This window comes from Diplotaxodon limnothrissa, linkage group LG1 (assembly GCF_057381915.1).
Source record: "Diplotaxodon limnothrissa isolate DT_005_m linkage group LG1, D_limnothrissa_male_GT1.1, whole genome shotgun sequence".
In the NCBI taxonomy this organism is placed as follows: Eukaryota; Metazoa; Chordata; class Actinopteri; order Cichliformes; family Cichlidae; genus Diplotaxodon; species Diplotaxodon limnothrissa.
Genome location: NC_140596.1, coordinates 36,790,328 through 36,806,069, shown reverse-complemented (window position 1 = coordinate 36,806,069; position 15,742 = coordinate 36,790,328). Strand labels below are relative to the sequence as shown.

The 15,742-nt window shown below is 39.3% G+C and overlaps 1 protein-coding gene across 1 annotated transcript; it reads right to left on the bottom strand.

Annotated features, from left to right (window-relative positions):
* Positions 1 to 13,787: 13,787 nt before the first annotated feature.
* Positions 13,788 to 15,527, bottom strand: LOC146640123 (secretory phospholipase A2 receptor-like). Its single transcript, XM_085350960.1, has 4 exons — positions 15,398 to 15,527; positions 14,565 to 14,719; positions 14,361 to 14,516; positions 13,788 to 13,976 (listed from the first exon to the last, which is right to left on the bottom strand). Exons 1-4 carry the CDS (start codon positions 15,525 to 15,527, stop codon positions 13,788 to 13,790), a joined length of 630 nt encoding a protein of 209 aa, XP_085207086.1.
* Between the last annotated feature and the right edge of the window lie 215 nt (positions 15,528 to 15,742).

Here is a 15,742-nt window from a genome sequence, read left to right as displayed (position 1 = left end):
ACTAATGAGTTGGTTGGATCTGGTTACTATTCTGCAGGTTTATTAATAAGATATGGCAGCTTAGAACATGAGCTGCTGGTGGAGGGGGCACGATAACCTTAGTCACATCCCCAGTGTCAGAGCATTGGGGCCCGATAACACACTGCTTGTTTGTTTGCTTGATGTTTTGTTCTAAATTAGACTTTTTTAATGCCTCGATTAAAGTTGCTGTTCTGCTCCTCTGCACGGAGGAGACTTTTAAACGCTCTCTGTCTATCATTCCAACAACACAGATGTGCATTAGGTCACCCAGGCATTTCCAGCCAGCACTCATTTACACACATACATACATAACCACACACACACACACACACACACACACACACACACACACACACACACACACACACACACACACACACACACAGTTTCTTACTTGCCCGCCCCCTGAATCCCGTAGGAGCTTGAAACACTCACAAACACTCCACAGAACCGTTACCACAGCAACACTCCCACAGCACTTAACTCAGCCTAACTCTTGTACGACTCAGTATGAGGTTGATGGTGGTGGACAGAGACACCACCCCGACCGCCAGCTTCGACACTGTTTCCAGTATTTCCCCAAAGGAAGAGTTTTAGTTTTAGAGCAGTAAAACCCAACACATGCAGTGCTGCTACAGTAACTGTGTACTTCAAGCTTTCTTCATGGCAATCATCATTTCTTTAAACAGTTGATTAGTCTCACTTAAAGCTTTAAATTCCATTGTATTTTTCAGAGTTAGACTAAAGTAACAAAGTTAGCATCCCTTGTATTTTCATGAAACTAAACCCTGTCTTTATTGTCATATTCCTTCAACAGTCATTCACTGTATTTCATGACTATCCTTTTACGTAGTGATCTTACACTGAATAAAAATTGCCTTCACACAGACTACAGGATTTACAGGATTTATAGGATTCTAAGATAATGCTTTGAATTTTAGCTTAAATATGTATCAGCATAACATAGATGTATTTACTGTTAATGTATTGCAGACATTAGCTTGTGCTGAGACTTCACATTTAAAAAAAAAACAGGTGACAAACCTCAGGGTAGCTTTTATTGTGGAACCACTACCAAGCCAGGAGGAGGTGATAACAAGGTTAGTCTGAAAATATTGTGTGATACTCTGTTGGCACACCATTCTTTCTTAGAAAAGTGCAATGGAACAAGAAGAACCCTAATAATGTCGTCATCACTGTGGCGTAATTCAATCAAGGCAGGGGAGCTTAGTTGCCCTAAAGTGGGATCAATTTAGATGTGTAGCTTTCTTTTTATTTAACTAAACAGACAAGAATGATTTAGGATTTTCTCCCCATGTTTTTCCTTTGTGATTAAATTAGTCAAAGCATAATGTGGCTTGTGTCTTTAAACACACAACCCATGCACACACTGTAATGAAGTAATCCCTTGTTAGGTCAGTAGATGCCGCTACGGTACCATTATGGATCCACGATAAATTTGCTTACATATTCTCAAAGTTGTTCTTAGGGCAAGTGATAAGTGCTACTGGTTAAGCTAGTAGCATAAACAAATTCTGAGAGTAGACAAAGATAAGATGCTAAATGCACTAATGACACAAAAGGTGAAATTTTTTGAAAGATTTGAGTCCTGTTAGAGCTGACTTGAAGCTAACACAGCGTTTCATTAAAAGATCATCATACCAACAGTCAGACATGGTGATTATAGCATGCTAGGGCTCCTTTGTAATTGATGTAACCATGAATTCTGCTCCTTGCCAGAACATCCTGAAAGAGAAAGATCAACTGTCAGTTCATGCCCTGAAACTCAAGCACGCTTGGGTTTTTCAAAAGGACAATAGGATCATTTGGCATGACCTTGCTCAAAAACCCTGCAATGTGTTTCAGTTAAAACAGTCCTGAAAAGAATAGGGGGCCAGAATTCCTCCACAGTGCACCTTTAAAGTCATTATAGGGGAAATATAAAAATTTCATACTCTGAGCTACCCATTAGGAGACACTGAAAGACGAAAGAAAGTGGCATATTGAAAGCAATGCCTGCATGTAAAAAAAACGGTGTGTGTGTGTGTGTGTGTGTGTGGCTGTGTCTTATAGAGGATTTGTTCCAGTTAGAATAGTGCTATTTTTCTGACCACTTTCAAGCATTTGCATTTGGTTCATGGTGGAATTAAACAAAGTGAAATACAGATTTATTTTGTTGGTGTTTGTTTTAGCTTTTTAACAGTTCCTCAAACATCACCAAACAATCTGAGAATTTCCGTCTGAGTTTTGCCTTAAGGTTGCAGCTCAGTCCTCAACTACTGGCCCCAACTCCTCATCAGTCTTTCACACTGCAGTAAACGTTGCCAGCTGCCCCATAAAGACGCCGTCACGAGCAGGAAACCAGCCACTGCTGGTCTGATCCAGACAGATGAGGGAATGGATTCAAGGTGAGTGACATCAACAAGAAGCATTCAACAGTTAATCCAAGAAAGTCTGATGTTACTCCAGCTTGTCAGAGATGAAAGAAAAAAAAAGGCATCTCAAGAATAAGTCTTTGTTCCAGAGTAATGATAGAATAAGGCATTCAAAAAATTTGCCACAGGGAGAGAGTGGAAAATAAGAACTCATCTGCAGGGCAACCTTCAGATACCTTACAGGGTAGAAAAAGGCAGGTTAGTTTAAAAGGCATTGATTTAGAAAGGTTTGCATTCAATTTAAAACACCCCTCCCCAACCACCCACTCATACACACACTCTCTCTCTCTCACACACACACTGCTATTTCCCCTCATCTCTCATCAACCTAAAATATTGGCCAAGAAACCAGATCATAGCTCTGTGATCTGGTTTCTTTTAGACATGAACCCTAACAATAAAATGTTTCTGATTTATTTCAACCTGTTGTATTTCTCACTGATCAGGTTACTGTGGCACTGTGGGTTTTTTCTTTCTCTTTGGCCACAAGTAGTGGCAGAAAACAGTAAGAGTTGTAATTTATGGGGGCAATCCATGTGCTGAATTTTAGAAAACTGATTATTATTTAAAGTGTACTTAAATATTTGCTTTTAATATCACTCTTTCTTTTAGTATTATTAAAAGCAATTTGAACCCATTGTTACAACCCCCTCTGCTAGGCGACAGGTGGGGAGAAACATACACAAGCCCTCTCACGAAATCAGAGAAAATAAGGGGTTTTATTGCAAACGTTAAACTGAAAACTGATGGGGCTGTTCAACAGACCACCGGGCAAACAATTAATACACAAAGAAAAGAACAGGCAAGAATAAAAGCTAAGGGTTAACTAAGGTGAGCCAGCAAACACAAGACTCTAATAAAACTAAGGTCAGCTGTATATCAGGGTTTACAAACACAGTTCAAATGCTAGGCAGACGAGGGAGACACTGCATGTTCACTTCAGAGCAGCAGTTCCCCGCAGTGTGAAGAATCTTCAGCCTTTTTATACTCACAGGTGTAGACAATCAGCCAGTCAGTTGGTCTTGGAGTGTCATGGGATCTCCAGGCAGGCAATCGTCCGCATGGTCTGGCACACTTTGATCTTCATAAAAGAAGGATGGCACAGGACTCCCAGCAGCCAGTCATCCACGAGTCCTAGCACACTTGGATTTGCATAAACAAAAGGGTGGTCTCACTTCCTCCAAGGCCCAGGGCCGTAACACCCCTCCCCTTAAAATAAAAGACTACGTTTTGTATACACAGATTTCAATATTTGTGACAGACAACAAAACAAGTCATACTCACAACCGGGAGAGACCATCAGCTCGTACATTTTCTGATCCTTTTATATGCCGAATCTCCAAGTTGTACTCTTGCAGCAGCAAGGCCCATCGCATGAGTCGTTGATTGTGGTTAAACATTCGGGCAAGAAATACAAGTGGATTATGATCAGTGTACACTACAACAGGTAATGTGCCAGACCCCAAGTACACATGGAAGTGCTGAAGAACTAGCAACAAGGCCAATGTCTCCTTTTCAATGACAGAGTAATTTACCTAATGCTTGTTAAACTTGCGGGAGAAGTCACAAATGGGATGGTCCAATCCCTGCAAGTCTTCTTGCAATAATACTGCCCCAGCCCCAACAGCACTGGCATCAACCTCTAACTTGAATGGACGCGTCAAGTCGTGTGCAGTTAACACAGGAGTGTGGCATAGGAGGGCTTTTGCACTTTCAAAGGCATTCACCAGGCACTAGGAAATCAACCTTAGGACTCAGTACACTGAAAAAAAGGGACTGGCCATCTCTTGGATTTATGTAAGCATCTTGCATGTATTTAACACAATTGCCTCATGTTTTAAAGTTAAATGTAACTATATAGTGTAAAAACTACATGATATGCAGAAAGGGTGTATTAAATTGTTCATATCATGTTCAGGTGAAGTAAGTCAATAAGGTAGCAACGTTAAATCTCGTGAAACCACGCGTGATTTCATCTCGCGGGCTTTGGATCGTGGTTTAAAAAAGGCATCCATCTCAGTCAAGTCGAGCAGCCAACTCTACGTTTTTGGTATGTCTTGATTTTTTGAATTAATATTTACCATATTTCAGCCAAATGTAGTTAAACGTCTAGAGTGTCGCCATGTAACATGCTAAAAAAGAGCCGTTAGCTTATTTGCTGTTTTATCTGTTGTCAAAGAATTGGCGCTTTTTCATTTGAATTTGTCTTTGGCACAAGAGCCGTAATATCACATTAAACCTAATTACGAGGCACTCATAACATAATTTGGTTTTCTGTGTGAATAGATTTGCCAACTGACTCTTCAGTTACATTGTGTATTTACTGCACCATGGTGTTAGTGAGATTTTGGACATTGAACAGCTTTAGCTAATATCATCAGCGGCATTATGCTAGCTTACATCCCTACCCCTCCTGGCCTCACCTGCTGTCCTTTTGTTTTTGTTTTTGTTTTTTTTGCTGCACATTGAGAGACGACCTCTATTCTGCATTTCACCAGGAGTCAGCTGATGGATTGTGGGTTCAAGGTGTTATGGTAAGAAAGTATATTCTATTTTCGTTTCTGTAACTTAATTATAATGGGTTTTTTATAATTATTAGGTGCATGCATACTCACCCTATTAATACAACTGAGAAATCCAAAATCTGCCATAGGTTTAACTTATACCTGTATGTATTGCCAGAAAGGTGATTACTGGACTCGCATTAATGCACACTTGAACTGAAATGAGGTTGTAACTTGTGGGTTGTTGGGTTGCAAATCAGAAACAAACATCTTTGGATTTTTTTTAATCCCATAAGATCTGGAAACACAGTTTTTATTCAACAAAACATTACTGATTAACCAAGCACAGTGCCTGCTGTTATTTCAAAATAATTATGTCATTTCAGATAAAATGCAGCATTCCAGTGCATCCCAACCATGCCTTTACAGTCAAGGTTTCTGACGGAGCTGAGTTTCTCTCTGACAGTCTGCTGAAAGTGTTTGCAAAGTGATCGGGGGAACAGGGCACAAAGCTAAAGGATGTAGCTGCCATAATGACAGTAAGAACTTTAAAATTCTTTAACTACAAAGTGTATATGTATTGCATTAGGTCAGTAAAAGATTTTTATGCTACATCCATTGAAACAGTCAACTATTACCTGTGAGTAATGATTCCACTAAAAGGATGCCATAATTTTCGTCATGCATTTACTGGCCCACTGAGAAAAATTTATCTTTTTTTAAAAATAAATGTTCTGGAAACTATATATCCATAAAGTTGATGTCAAACAGGAACTTTTGATATTGCTTTGTAGATGCTGGTGTTGCATGTTGACTGGTTTAAAAAGTCAAGAGTTTTTGTCTGGGATCATTTTCTTCTGTGCTACTGAAAAGTTCACAAATCTCTGTTTTCTTTGTTATAATAGTCAAGGATGACATTAATGCTCGGAGTCCCTCATCAAAGTGCTCCGCATCTGTGTGAAAGACAATTGCAACATCTTGGTGCAGGAGTTCATGGTGAGTGTTTTATGAGTAGATTGTGGATTTGCAACCTTTAAAAATGCATTTAGTTATCCACTTGATCCTCATTGGACTGGTTAGGACCAGTAGTCCTCTTTAATAATTTGAAGTTCACATGAGGCCTGGTAGTGAACTCGGCCGCCGGCCCTTGAGGCCCCACCCCCACCCCTGTATTAGGGGTCACATCAGTGTGAAAAAACTTTAAATTTGTCATTCTAATGACCAAAGGAAAATCCCACCAATATTTACATTAGCTTTTGTTTGAAAAAAAAAAAAAAAAAAGACCAACTGACCAACAGCTAACCAAATTGTGGGGCTGAAAGTCTAAATTCTAACATCTTCTGAGTGACATAGCCTGGATTTCTGATGGGCCGGTGTCTTTCTAACAAAAACTAATGTAAAGCATTTGAAATTATTATGTTTTTCACCCTCTCTTAGAAACTCTGTTAGACCATGAATGGCAGCATGGCAGGCCACTCTTTGGCTATAGCTATTTACTATGTTGCTTGCATTGGTTTAAATTACTCTAACATTAGAACTGGTAGATTCAAAAGAGATGAGTTTAAAAAGGAATCTTAAAGAAATGTTTTGTGTTTAACCAGGACTTGACTGAGGCCACTGCACAGATTGAGAAAACCACAATGAACATCTGTCTCCAGAGATGCGCCAGGCAATGACTTTTCTGATGTTGTTCTTCAAGATCTGGATAACGTGACCTTTGCAGTAGCCATGCTGTTTGGACCTTTTTTATTCCTTCAACATGAGTTACCCATCACAACTCTGCTACACTTTTGAGGTGATTCAATGGGTGGTAATGGAGTTGGATGCAACTCAGCTCTCAAGAAAAGCTCACAACTAAGACAAAACTGCTCCTGCAACGAAGCTCACTGTTATGCATGTGAGGTGACCAGCTCTAGGTGAGAGGACATTTAAATCTCACACTTGTTCTGCTGCATTTTTGAAGCTCAATTCCAGGAACGGATCGCAGGGTTCATTTTTATATACTCTGCAACTGCCATGAGGACGAGCTGTTTTTTGTTGTTGTTTGTTTTTCCTTTTGCTCTGTACAAGTTCTGTTTGTCTGTTTGGCAGCATTTTTAAATTTCTCTTTGTATTTTTTCTTTCTTTTACTAGTGAAGAGATGTAGCGTGAACAGTTATACAGTCTAAATATCCCATATGGGTCGTGTGAAATGGTATTTTCAGTTTCATTCAGTTGAAGTAAAGAACGTTGAATATTTCTAAGTGTGCTGTTTTGAACCAAGATGTCACAGTATGATCAGTGCTGTAATTTTTGACAGTCACTGTATCAATGTTATTTTTGCGTCTCTTGAATAAAGTTTTTGACCTGCAAGTGCTAATTTCTTTAGTTATTGGGGTAAAATGGGTAGTGTTAATAGGAAGGTGTTTGCCAATTCAGTAACCTAATTTAATGTTAATGGAAACTAACATTACCTCAAATTGTTTAGTTATAATTGTTGTTTAACTGAATCTTGATGTCAGAGGCCTTAAATAGAATGTTTTGTATTGTTCTTTCCCAACATTTTTCAAAAGAAACAGTCTAATTTCTTTGCTGCGATTGATTCCAGAGAACACGGAAGAACTGACATTATTTAACTGTTGATTTATATAGATTCAGTAGAGGAGTAATGTCAGTTTAATTCTTTACCTACTGCAGTGAAATTAGACATGTTGTTTTGAAAGGTTACTGGTGGATGCCAGCAACCATCTTGGAAGAGAACAATACAATCTGTTATAAGGCCTCCATTTGAAAATTGTGTATTTGATACTAGAATATAATAGCAAAATGTAATTTGAAGATAACATGTAGTATTTAAGTGACCAAGTAGTATTGGGTAAAAGTTATTGAATCGTGTTGGGATAACGTGAGAAAATTGTGAAGGATTAAAATATTCCAAGAGCTCAAATTACTTCATCAAAACATGTTTAAGTCACATTTTATCAACACAAATTGCACAGGTTTATTGAACATGAATAAATTGTGTTAATTTAACTCAATTGTTTAAGTTGCTGCCAAAGCAAAACATCTGTGTGCAACAAATGTCCACCATTGAATTAAGTAAATCCAACAACATATTTTTTTCAGTGTAGGTTGGTTAACGGCTGGACTACGGAGGAGATTCACCAACCTCTGGAACATTGCAGGTGCATTACATATCCCAAATGCCATGACAGTGTACTATAGTGATGTGTCGGTCGCAAACGAAACGGCTCTTAGAGACGGATCTTTGACATGAATGACGCGAGCCGTGGGTTTTTTATTTTTCTTTCTCTCACCCTCTCTCTCGCACTTTTTTCCGCTTCACTCCACATGTGAGCCTTGTGTGGAGGGGCGGTAGTTACACTCGCAGTAGCACAGGAACAGAGCAGGAGGGAGAGCCAGAGAAAGAAAGCCAGGGACAACAGCGTCACATTAGAAAGGTATAGTAATCATCCACAACTATTTTCAGTTGCAGATGATAAAGGATTCAGAAAAGTCTTGATGCATTCTCAATCATCCAGGAAAGTAAATCTCCAAAAAGTTGATTCTGTTCATCTGGATGTAGCGTTTTGTGGGAGAGACGTTTCGTCACTCATCCAAGTGACTTCTTCAGTCTCAGCTGACTGCAGGTTTCCCCAATCTTATAAACAGTACATTTGTATAATGACTGAAACCAGCCCACTGAGGGAACAATGAGCTGGGAGGTCAGTGGTCTTTGACAGTGGTTGTTGATCAATGGCCATGAGAATTTGCATAATTAAGATTAAGGAACTGACCTCCCAGCTCATTGTTCCTTCAGTGGGCTGGTTTCAGTCATTATGCACCTTCACAGACATTATGCAAATGTACTGTTTATAAGAGTGATGTTTTGGGGCTGTCGCCGAGCAACACGGACTTTCAACTCCCGCCACAGATTTTCTATGGGGTTGAGGTCTGGAGACTGGCTAGGCCACTCCAGGACTTTCAAATGCTTCTTACGGAGCCACTCCTTTGTTGCCCGGGCGGTGTGTTTTGGATCATTGTCATGTTGGAAGACCCAGCCTTGTTTCATCTTCAAAGTTCTCACTGATGGAAGGAGGTTTTGGCTCAAAATCTCACGATACATGGCCCCATTCATTCTGTCCTTAACACGGACAGTGTTGGGGAGTAACGGAATACATGTACCGCCATTACGTATTTAAAATACAAAATATGAGTAACTGTATTCCGTTACAGTTACCGTTGTGGAGATTAATTTGTTATCATATGTTACCTTATATATGAGATCAAAGTAGTTGCATTATAATATGGTATGTAGTTTTAGTTTGCATTAGACCTCTGACTTAGAAGAGTGTGAAAATCATTAGATCTGTTGGATTGACCTGTATTATGTTGAATGTCTTACATTGTTTCAAAGGAGTTGTTAGGATAATGGATGTTATTTTAATCTCACTGATATCATTTACATGCACTGTTGTAAGTTCATTATTACTTCATTAGTCTGCATCAGTTTATCAGTTTCTTAGTTTCTTAGTAAATCGGCTACAAGGTAATTCTCCACCAGCTTACTTTCTCTCTGCTTAAACTGTTGCAACATCACCACTCCACTCGAGCTGGACTGTTACATTCAGTTATGCACGTAGTCAGGCCTCACTAACGTGCACATATATACAGACTTATGTAACAAAGGGAGGTCGTCTCAGGACATCCTCTCTAGTGGACTCACAGTTTCACAAAATGCACAACAGATCACACACTTGTTTTTCTCTAAAAGTACCATCTGATGTCTATATAAGGAAGACTTTTGGGATTGTGGGGACTTGATATCATTTCCAGTAAGGTCTGTGTGACGTCATCATGAATAATATAAAAGATATGGAGAGCCGCCGCCCGGCGGAGATCTGTGGCTGTACGCTTGTCTTCCCATGCTTCTGTCTTAGAAGTGTGTAATAAAGATCACTATTCTGGCATCTACTGAGACCATGCAGTCGTTTGTCTTCTCCTCAAAACTCGAATCATGACATTTCTGGTGCCGAAAACCCGGTTTGGGGGGAGACTAATGGAGCCTGGCTGACGGTCTAGTGGTGTCAGACGGACGGCCAGGAGGCCGACTGAGTGATGGGCCCCGAAATAAGAGAGGTAAGCACCGCCTGTTGAGTAATGTCCAAAGGTGCTGAATTGGAGGAATTAAGCTAAATTAAATGTTCACTCAGTGGGGCTTCTGTTCTGTCCGTGGTGATCTTGGGTAATTAGTTTGAAATAAGGAATATTGGTCTGTCTAAATTAATTGTTGTTTATTGTGGGAGCGAATTTTGAAGTTAAGAGGTTAAGAGGTTATTTTGAAGTTAATACGGTGTGTATTTGAGTGACTGGATGCCAGCTAGTCACACGGTAGTGTAGGGAAAATTTGGTTTTTATTGAGTAGCAAAAACGCGGTTTTGGGCGTCAGGTAATTAAACTGGGGGGCGGCGACCTCACAGTGATGCTTATAAATGCGGTGATGGTTTCCACAATCAGCAAAGAAAGAAAGAATGGAGGAATGGAAGAATGAATGGATGAAAGACTGGAAATAAAAACAAACGGACTGACTGGTAAAAGATGACAAGACTTGACCATGACTCAAGGTTAACCACCTCCACCTAGATAGGATAAAAGGGTGGATGAATTTATGTGTGTTTCTTTTTACAGGAGTAGAAGGATGACAAAATATTCGAGGATGAGTGAACCTGTAAATGCCATTTTTGTGTCTTGTGTTGCTTACAGAGGTAACTGCGCAGCGTTAACATTTACACTCCTCCTCTGACAGGAAATCTTTTTATAGCACCTCTGGAATGTGGATGCCTGACTGCGGTCAATGTGCTGCTAATGTTTGCTTTGCTTTGTTAAGAATGCGTGAGAAGGGTGCAGTAGAAAACAGACAAGTGACATGAAAACAAGTAATAATAACAAATAACTAATTTGGGGACAGTTTGACAGAGCTCACTAACTGGCCACTAGGGAGCTCTTGGTAGGGATACACAAGTGGAGTAACATTGCCCAAAGGGTGAATAAAACAAATTGTGGCAATAATAGTGATTTAATGATCAGAGAAATCCTGAACATGATACTTGTCTGTTGTGCTGAATCTTTTATTACTCTTATGATTTGCAGGTGGTTGTAAATAAGCTGTTTGCTTTAACAGGTTTGCTTTTTAGCTGAATTGCAAAATACAACTAGAACGATTAATTGAGACTAATCGCAACTAACCTGAAACTGAGGAGGTTCTATATAAGGAAGAATTAAAACAGGTATAAAGTGCATTTGATCTTTAATTGCAGGTGTGACCATGAAGATTTTTGGTACAGATTGCAGGTTGTTGCTCATTATTGAAGTGTGCTCATAAAGGCAAAAGCTATATAGGGGGTCTATGATTTGGTTTGTGTTTTAATATTTTAGGTATGGCAAAATTAAAGGTTTTTAGACAATTTAGGGGACCAGTGAGAAGCATAATTAGATGATCAGAAACTGAGTACTACACTTAAGTTGGAATTAAGAATGCCCAATTTGTTTTGAGGTCTGTTGTTCATTTTTATACACACATTGCAAATGTGCTTATAAGGAGCTGGCACTTAGTCTATGAAGGTCAAAAGCTTCATCCGACAACGGATCGGATTGATATATTGGAGCTATTGACTTCACGTGCAGAGGGTTAAATGCATGCACGCTTACACACATAGGCATAGCATAGGATTGGAATAAACAAAGTCAACAACATTAGGTTAGGAGAGCCAGCGCAGGAGAGGTGTTGGCTTTCTGTCTCTTGCAGAGAAGGGAGCAGACACCAGACGGGGACACGGAGATATGGGGACCCTTCACAGCAACTGGGGTCAAGTGTCATGGCCTTCATTTCCATTTAATACTTGTACAGCTGCTGTTGTTGTGTATATATATATTTATATTTCTTCATACATTCTTATGTATTTCTATACTGTGTATTGTGTATTTTGTTGTACAGTTATTTTATTTTATTTTCAACTTTAATTTATATATTTTATTTTATTCCTTCCTAGTTAAATTTACCCTTTTTAATTTTTATATTTATTTCCTATCTTCATAGCCTTTTCTTTTTTCTTTAGGTCACGAGCAGTTGTGTAAGCATTTCACTACATATCGTACTGTGTATGACTGTGTATGTGACAAATAAAATTAGAATTAGAATTTGAATTCTAAAGCCAGTGCTGTTTTTCTTTTCCTGTGTCTTAGTGCCTATAGGGTTAACTCTTGTTCTTGCAAATCCTTCTTCGGGTTTATTTTATCAGGTGATGTCAGGTGCGTGCAGGATAAAACAACACACTGAGCTGCAGACAAGAAAAAATTGTATTTGAAATTCAAAGGAGTTAAACCCTGCTCATGCGATTCTTTTTTTTTTTGTTCTTCTAGTTTAAACAGTGGAAAGGCCTACAGTAGGGTGCTACATCTAGCCTCAATAGAATAGGCTCCAGCTCCCCGCGACCCTGATGAAGGATAAGCGAAAGAGAATTGATCGAAGAATGGTTTTGTGAAACCAGATGCTTAAGCACATCTTACACAAAAACGTACCTTCCACAGTTTGTACAGTGTACTTAACGGCCTGGCGACCTGGGGCATTCTACTGTATTTTTTTCTCTGCATCTCTGTACTATTGTATAGTGTCTTTACCTTACAATATAAAGTGCCTTGAGGTACCTGTTTTTGTGATTTGGTGCTACATAAATAAAAAAGAATTAAATATAATGCACACCATGAAATCACAACATGAAGTCACAACACAACTGATTCCAGAAGCTGGATGGAATGAACCATTTCTAAACAACTGCAGATTCCAAGATCATCAGTTTAAACAACTGCACACAAGTTATTCAGACATGTACTCACTTTGGGTCTTCTTTCGGAATGTGTTACTGTTACTACCCCAAAGCCTGCCATTACCTGGAAACTGCTGAAATACCAGCATCACTGTCCACAGTGAAGCTAGTTTTACACCGCCATGGACTAAGTGTGCGCCAAGAGAGAAAGAAGAATCTGTTCTAAAATTGACACCTTCAAAGTCAGCTGAAATCCCACATGGATGAAAAAAAACCTTTGGGAAAAAAGTTCTATGGTTGGATCAGAAAAAGCTTATTTGGTCACAATGAGAAGATGTATGTTTGGCGGAGTAAAAGTGAGGCTTTCAAATTTAAGAACATTATACCAATTGTCGAACATGATCTAATGCCGTTCTTATCTCAGTGGTGCTGATATATTGCAAAGATGTTAGAATAATGAAGGACTACCTCCAAGTTCTCCAACTTACAGATAAAACTGCAGCTACAGTTAAAAATTTGAAATAATTGGACCTTTAAACGGGACAATGATCCCAAACATCAAAACTGGGTTTTGGGATAAAGCAGGATAATATTAAGCCTCTGGAAAAAAAAATGAAGATATAAAACCAGAGTTATGCCAGAAGCTTGTTGATGACCATCATAACCTTCTGGTCAAGTTGCAGCTTGCTAGGGTCATTTAACCAAATATTTATCTATAATTTTGATCATATGTAGATCAGAGAGAATCCAAAATAAATTCAAACTTGTGCACCCATGTTTTATTTTTTTAAAGTCACTAAGATGGATGCTGTACAATCCCATGATCCCATAAAAAAATTCAAATGAATCATTAAAACAGAAAGTACACCATGACGTTCATGCCCATGATAAGCCAAAGTAAACTCTTGAGCACAAATGTATGCATTTGGGAAATTCAAGTGGTTTGTCTTTTGTAAATTTTGTAAATTTTGTAAATTATTTTTGGGACCACCCTAATGGTGATGATTTTAGAGATGTTGAGGGCCCTACTTCTTATAGCACATAAAATATTTTCTCTCTGCACAGTCTCTGTTCTCCATACTGCCTGTGCTGTTTGTGGATAAGACTCCACAGCGCTGTACCATTGGGGGGCAGAGGGGCAGGTCAGAGTACAACATATCTGCGCCATTCACCCACAGCCATTTACCAGCCAGGAAACGCAGACCTGTCCACACCTAGGGGGGGAAAGCAGCTAGTGAAAATACATATATATAATATATTCATAGTCAATTATTCCACTGAGATTTTTATGTTGCCACAATGCAACATAAAAATCTCTTGCAGCTGAAAAAGCATTTTCCATAATATGCTATTAAAGTGTTATAAATGGCAAAAGACTGCAAATAAGGTTAAATATGGCCATGTAAATCATTTATACATATAGCCAGAATATGTTACTATTCTGCACTACACATATCTTGTATGGATTTCGCTTTTGATTCTGATTGATTTGATTCTTCAGTGGTTAGATGTTGGCTGCATGTTCTCATTCTAACCAACAACATGAACGCAAATCTCATGTAAACATTTCATGCATGAGTCACTGAATTTGAACCCACCTCTTCAGCATTGGCCTCCACCAACTTTTTCATTACATAATCGTAGTCTTCAGGCTGTATGCTGACCAAGTCGTAGCTTGTGGGTGAACTGAGTGCTCTGCAATGTTCCAGTGCTTCCTCCCAGGTTTTGTTCTCCTCTACGAGAACTAGGTTATCCTCCTCTACGAGAACTAGGTTGTCCTGTCCTGTCCTGTCCTGTCCAGCCCTGTAGCAAAGGAAGGGAAACCGAGAGGAGCAGTCTTGGGTAGTCATGTTTTTGCTGAGAGACGAGATGGAGACACAGTTTTTACTGTTATCTGGCTCATCCGGTGCCCAGTTTGTGTAGTTTGACAAGCCTGCACTCCATTTCCACGTTTGCCCTGCAGAACACAATGAATTTTTTCCACACATAGATAAGGTTAATATATGTTTACTGTTTCTCAAGTAATCAATCTGTTCCACCGCCTGCTTTAAGGCTAAAATGGGCAGGGAAAAAATGCCCAACTCTACAGATTTGAATAAGTTACTTAGCTTAATTACCAGATTACTTAGTAATAATGGATTGGCTTTATATAGCGCTTTACAATACCACTATTCATTCACTCTCACATTCATACACTGGTGGAAGCAAGCTACCGTTTGTAGCCACAGCTGCCCTGGGGCAGACTGACAGAAGCGAGGCTGCCATATCGCGCCATCGGCCCCTCTGGCCAACACCAGTAGGCAAGTAGGGTAAAGTGTCTTGCCCAAGGACACAACGACTAGGACAGAGAGCCCAGGGATCGAACCGGCGACCTTCCGGTTACAGATGCAATTCCCAACCCCCTGAGCCATGGTCGCCCCAATAGCAATAGTACTTAATAATTTATCATAAACTAAACAATCATGAATCTCACTTGTAAGACATGCTTAAGGATGAAGATTTTGCAAGCTATTATATTTTCAGCTACTGATATTGACTTAAACTGTGAAAAAAAAGCAAAGTAAAAAAAATGTGTGACCGAGTTATGGAACTACATTTTAGTTTACAAAACTGTAACAGGAGTGTTTGTCTTTACCATCTCTCTGGAGTCCAATCCAGATGGGAAAGTCCTGATCACCAAATAATGAATTCAGTTGGTCATAGTCTGACGAAGTTAGCAGACCACCTTTCTTCTCGCAGTATTTATGGGCATCATCAAATTTCATTGGCTGAGTTATAAGTTCAGTTGAACCTTCACACATGAAGAAGAATTTTTTGTCGCATTCAGCTCCATAAACCCTTTCAAGAGAAAGAATCAATACAACATGAAAGAATCTGATGCATTTAAAACTTAAGAGCCGCACTGTTATCTGAAGTATCTGGAGACACTGCAGCTCTCCAGCCTAAGTCAGGAAATGTGGCTAACTGGCAGCAGATTGTG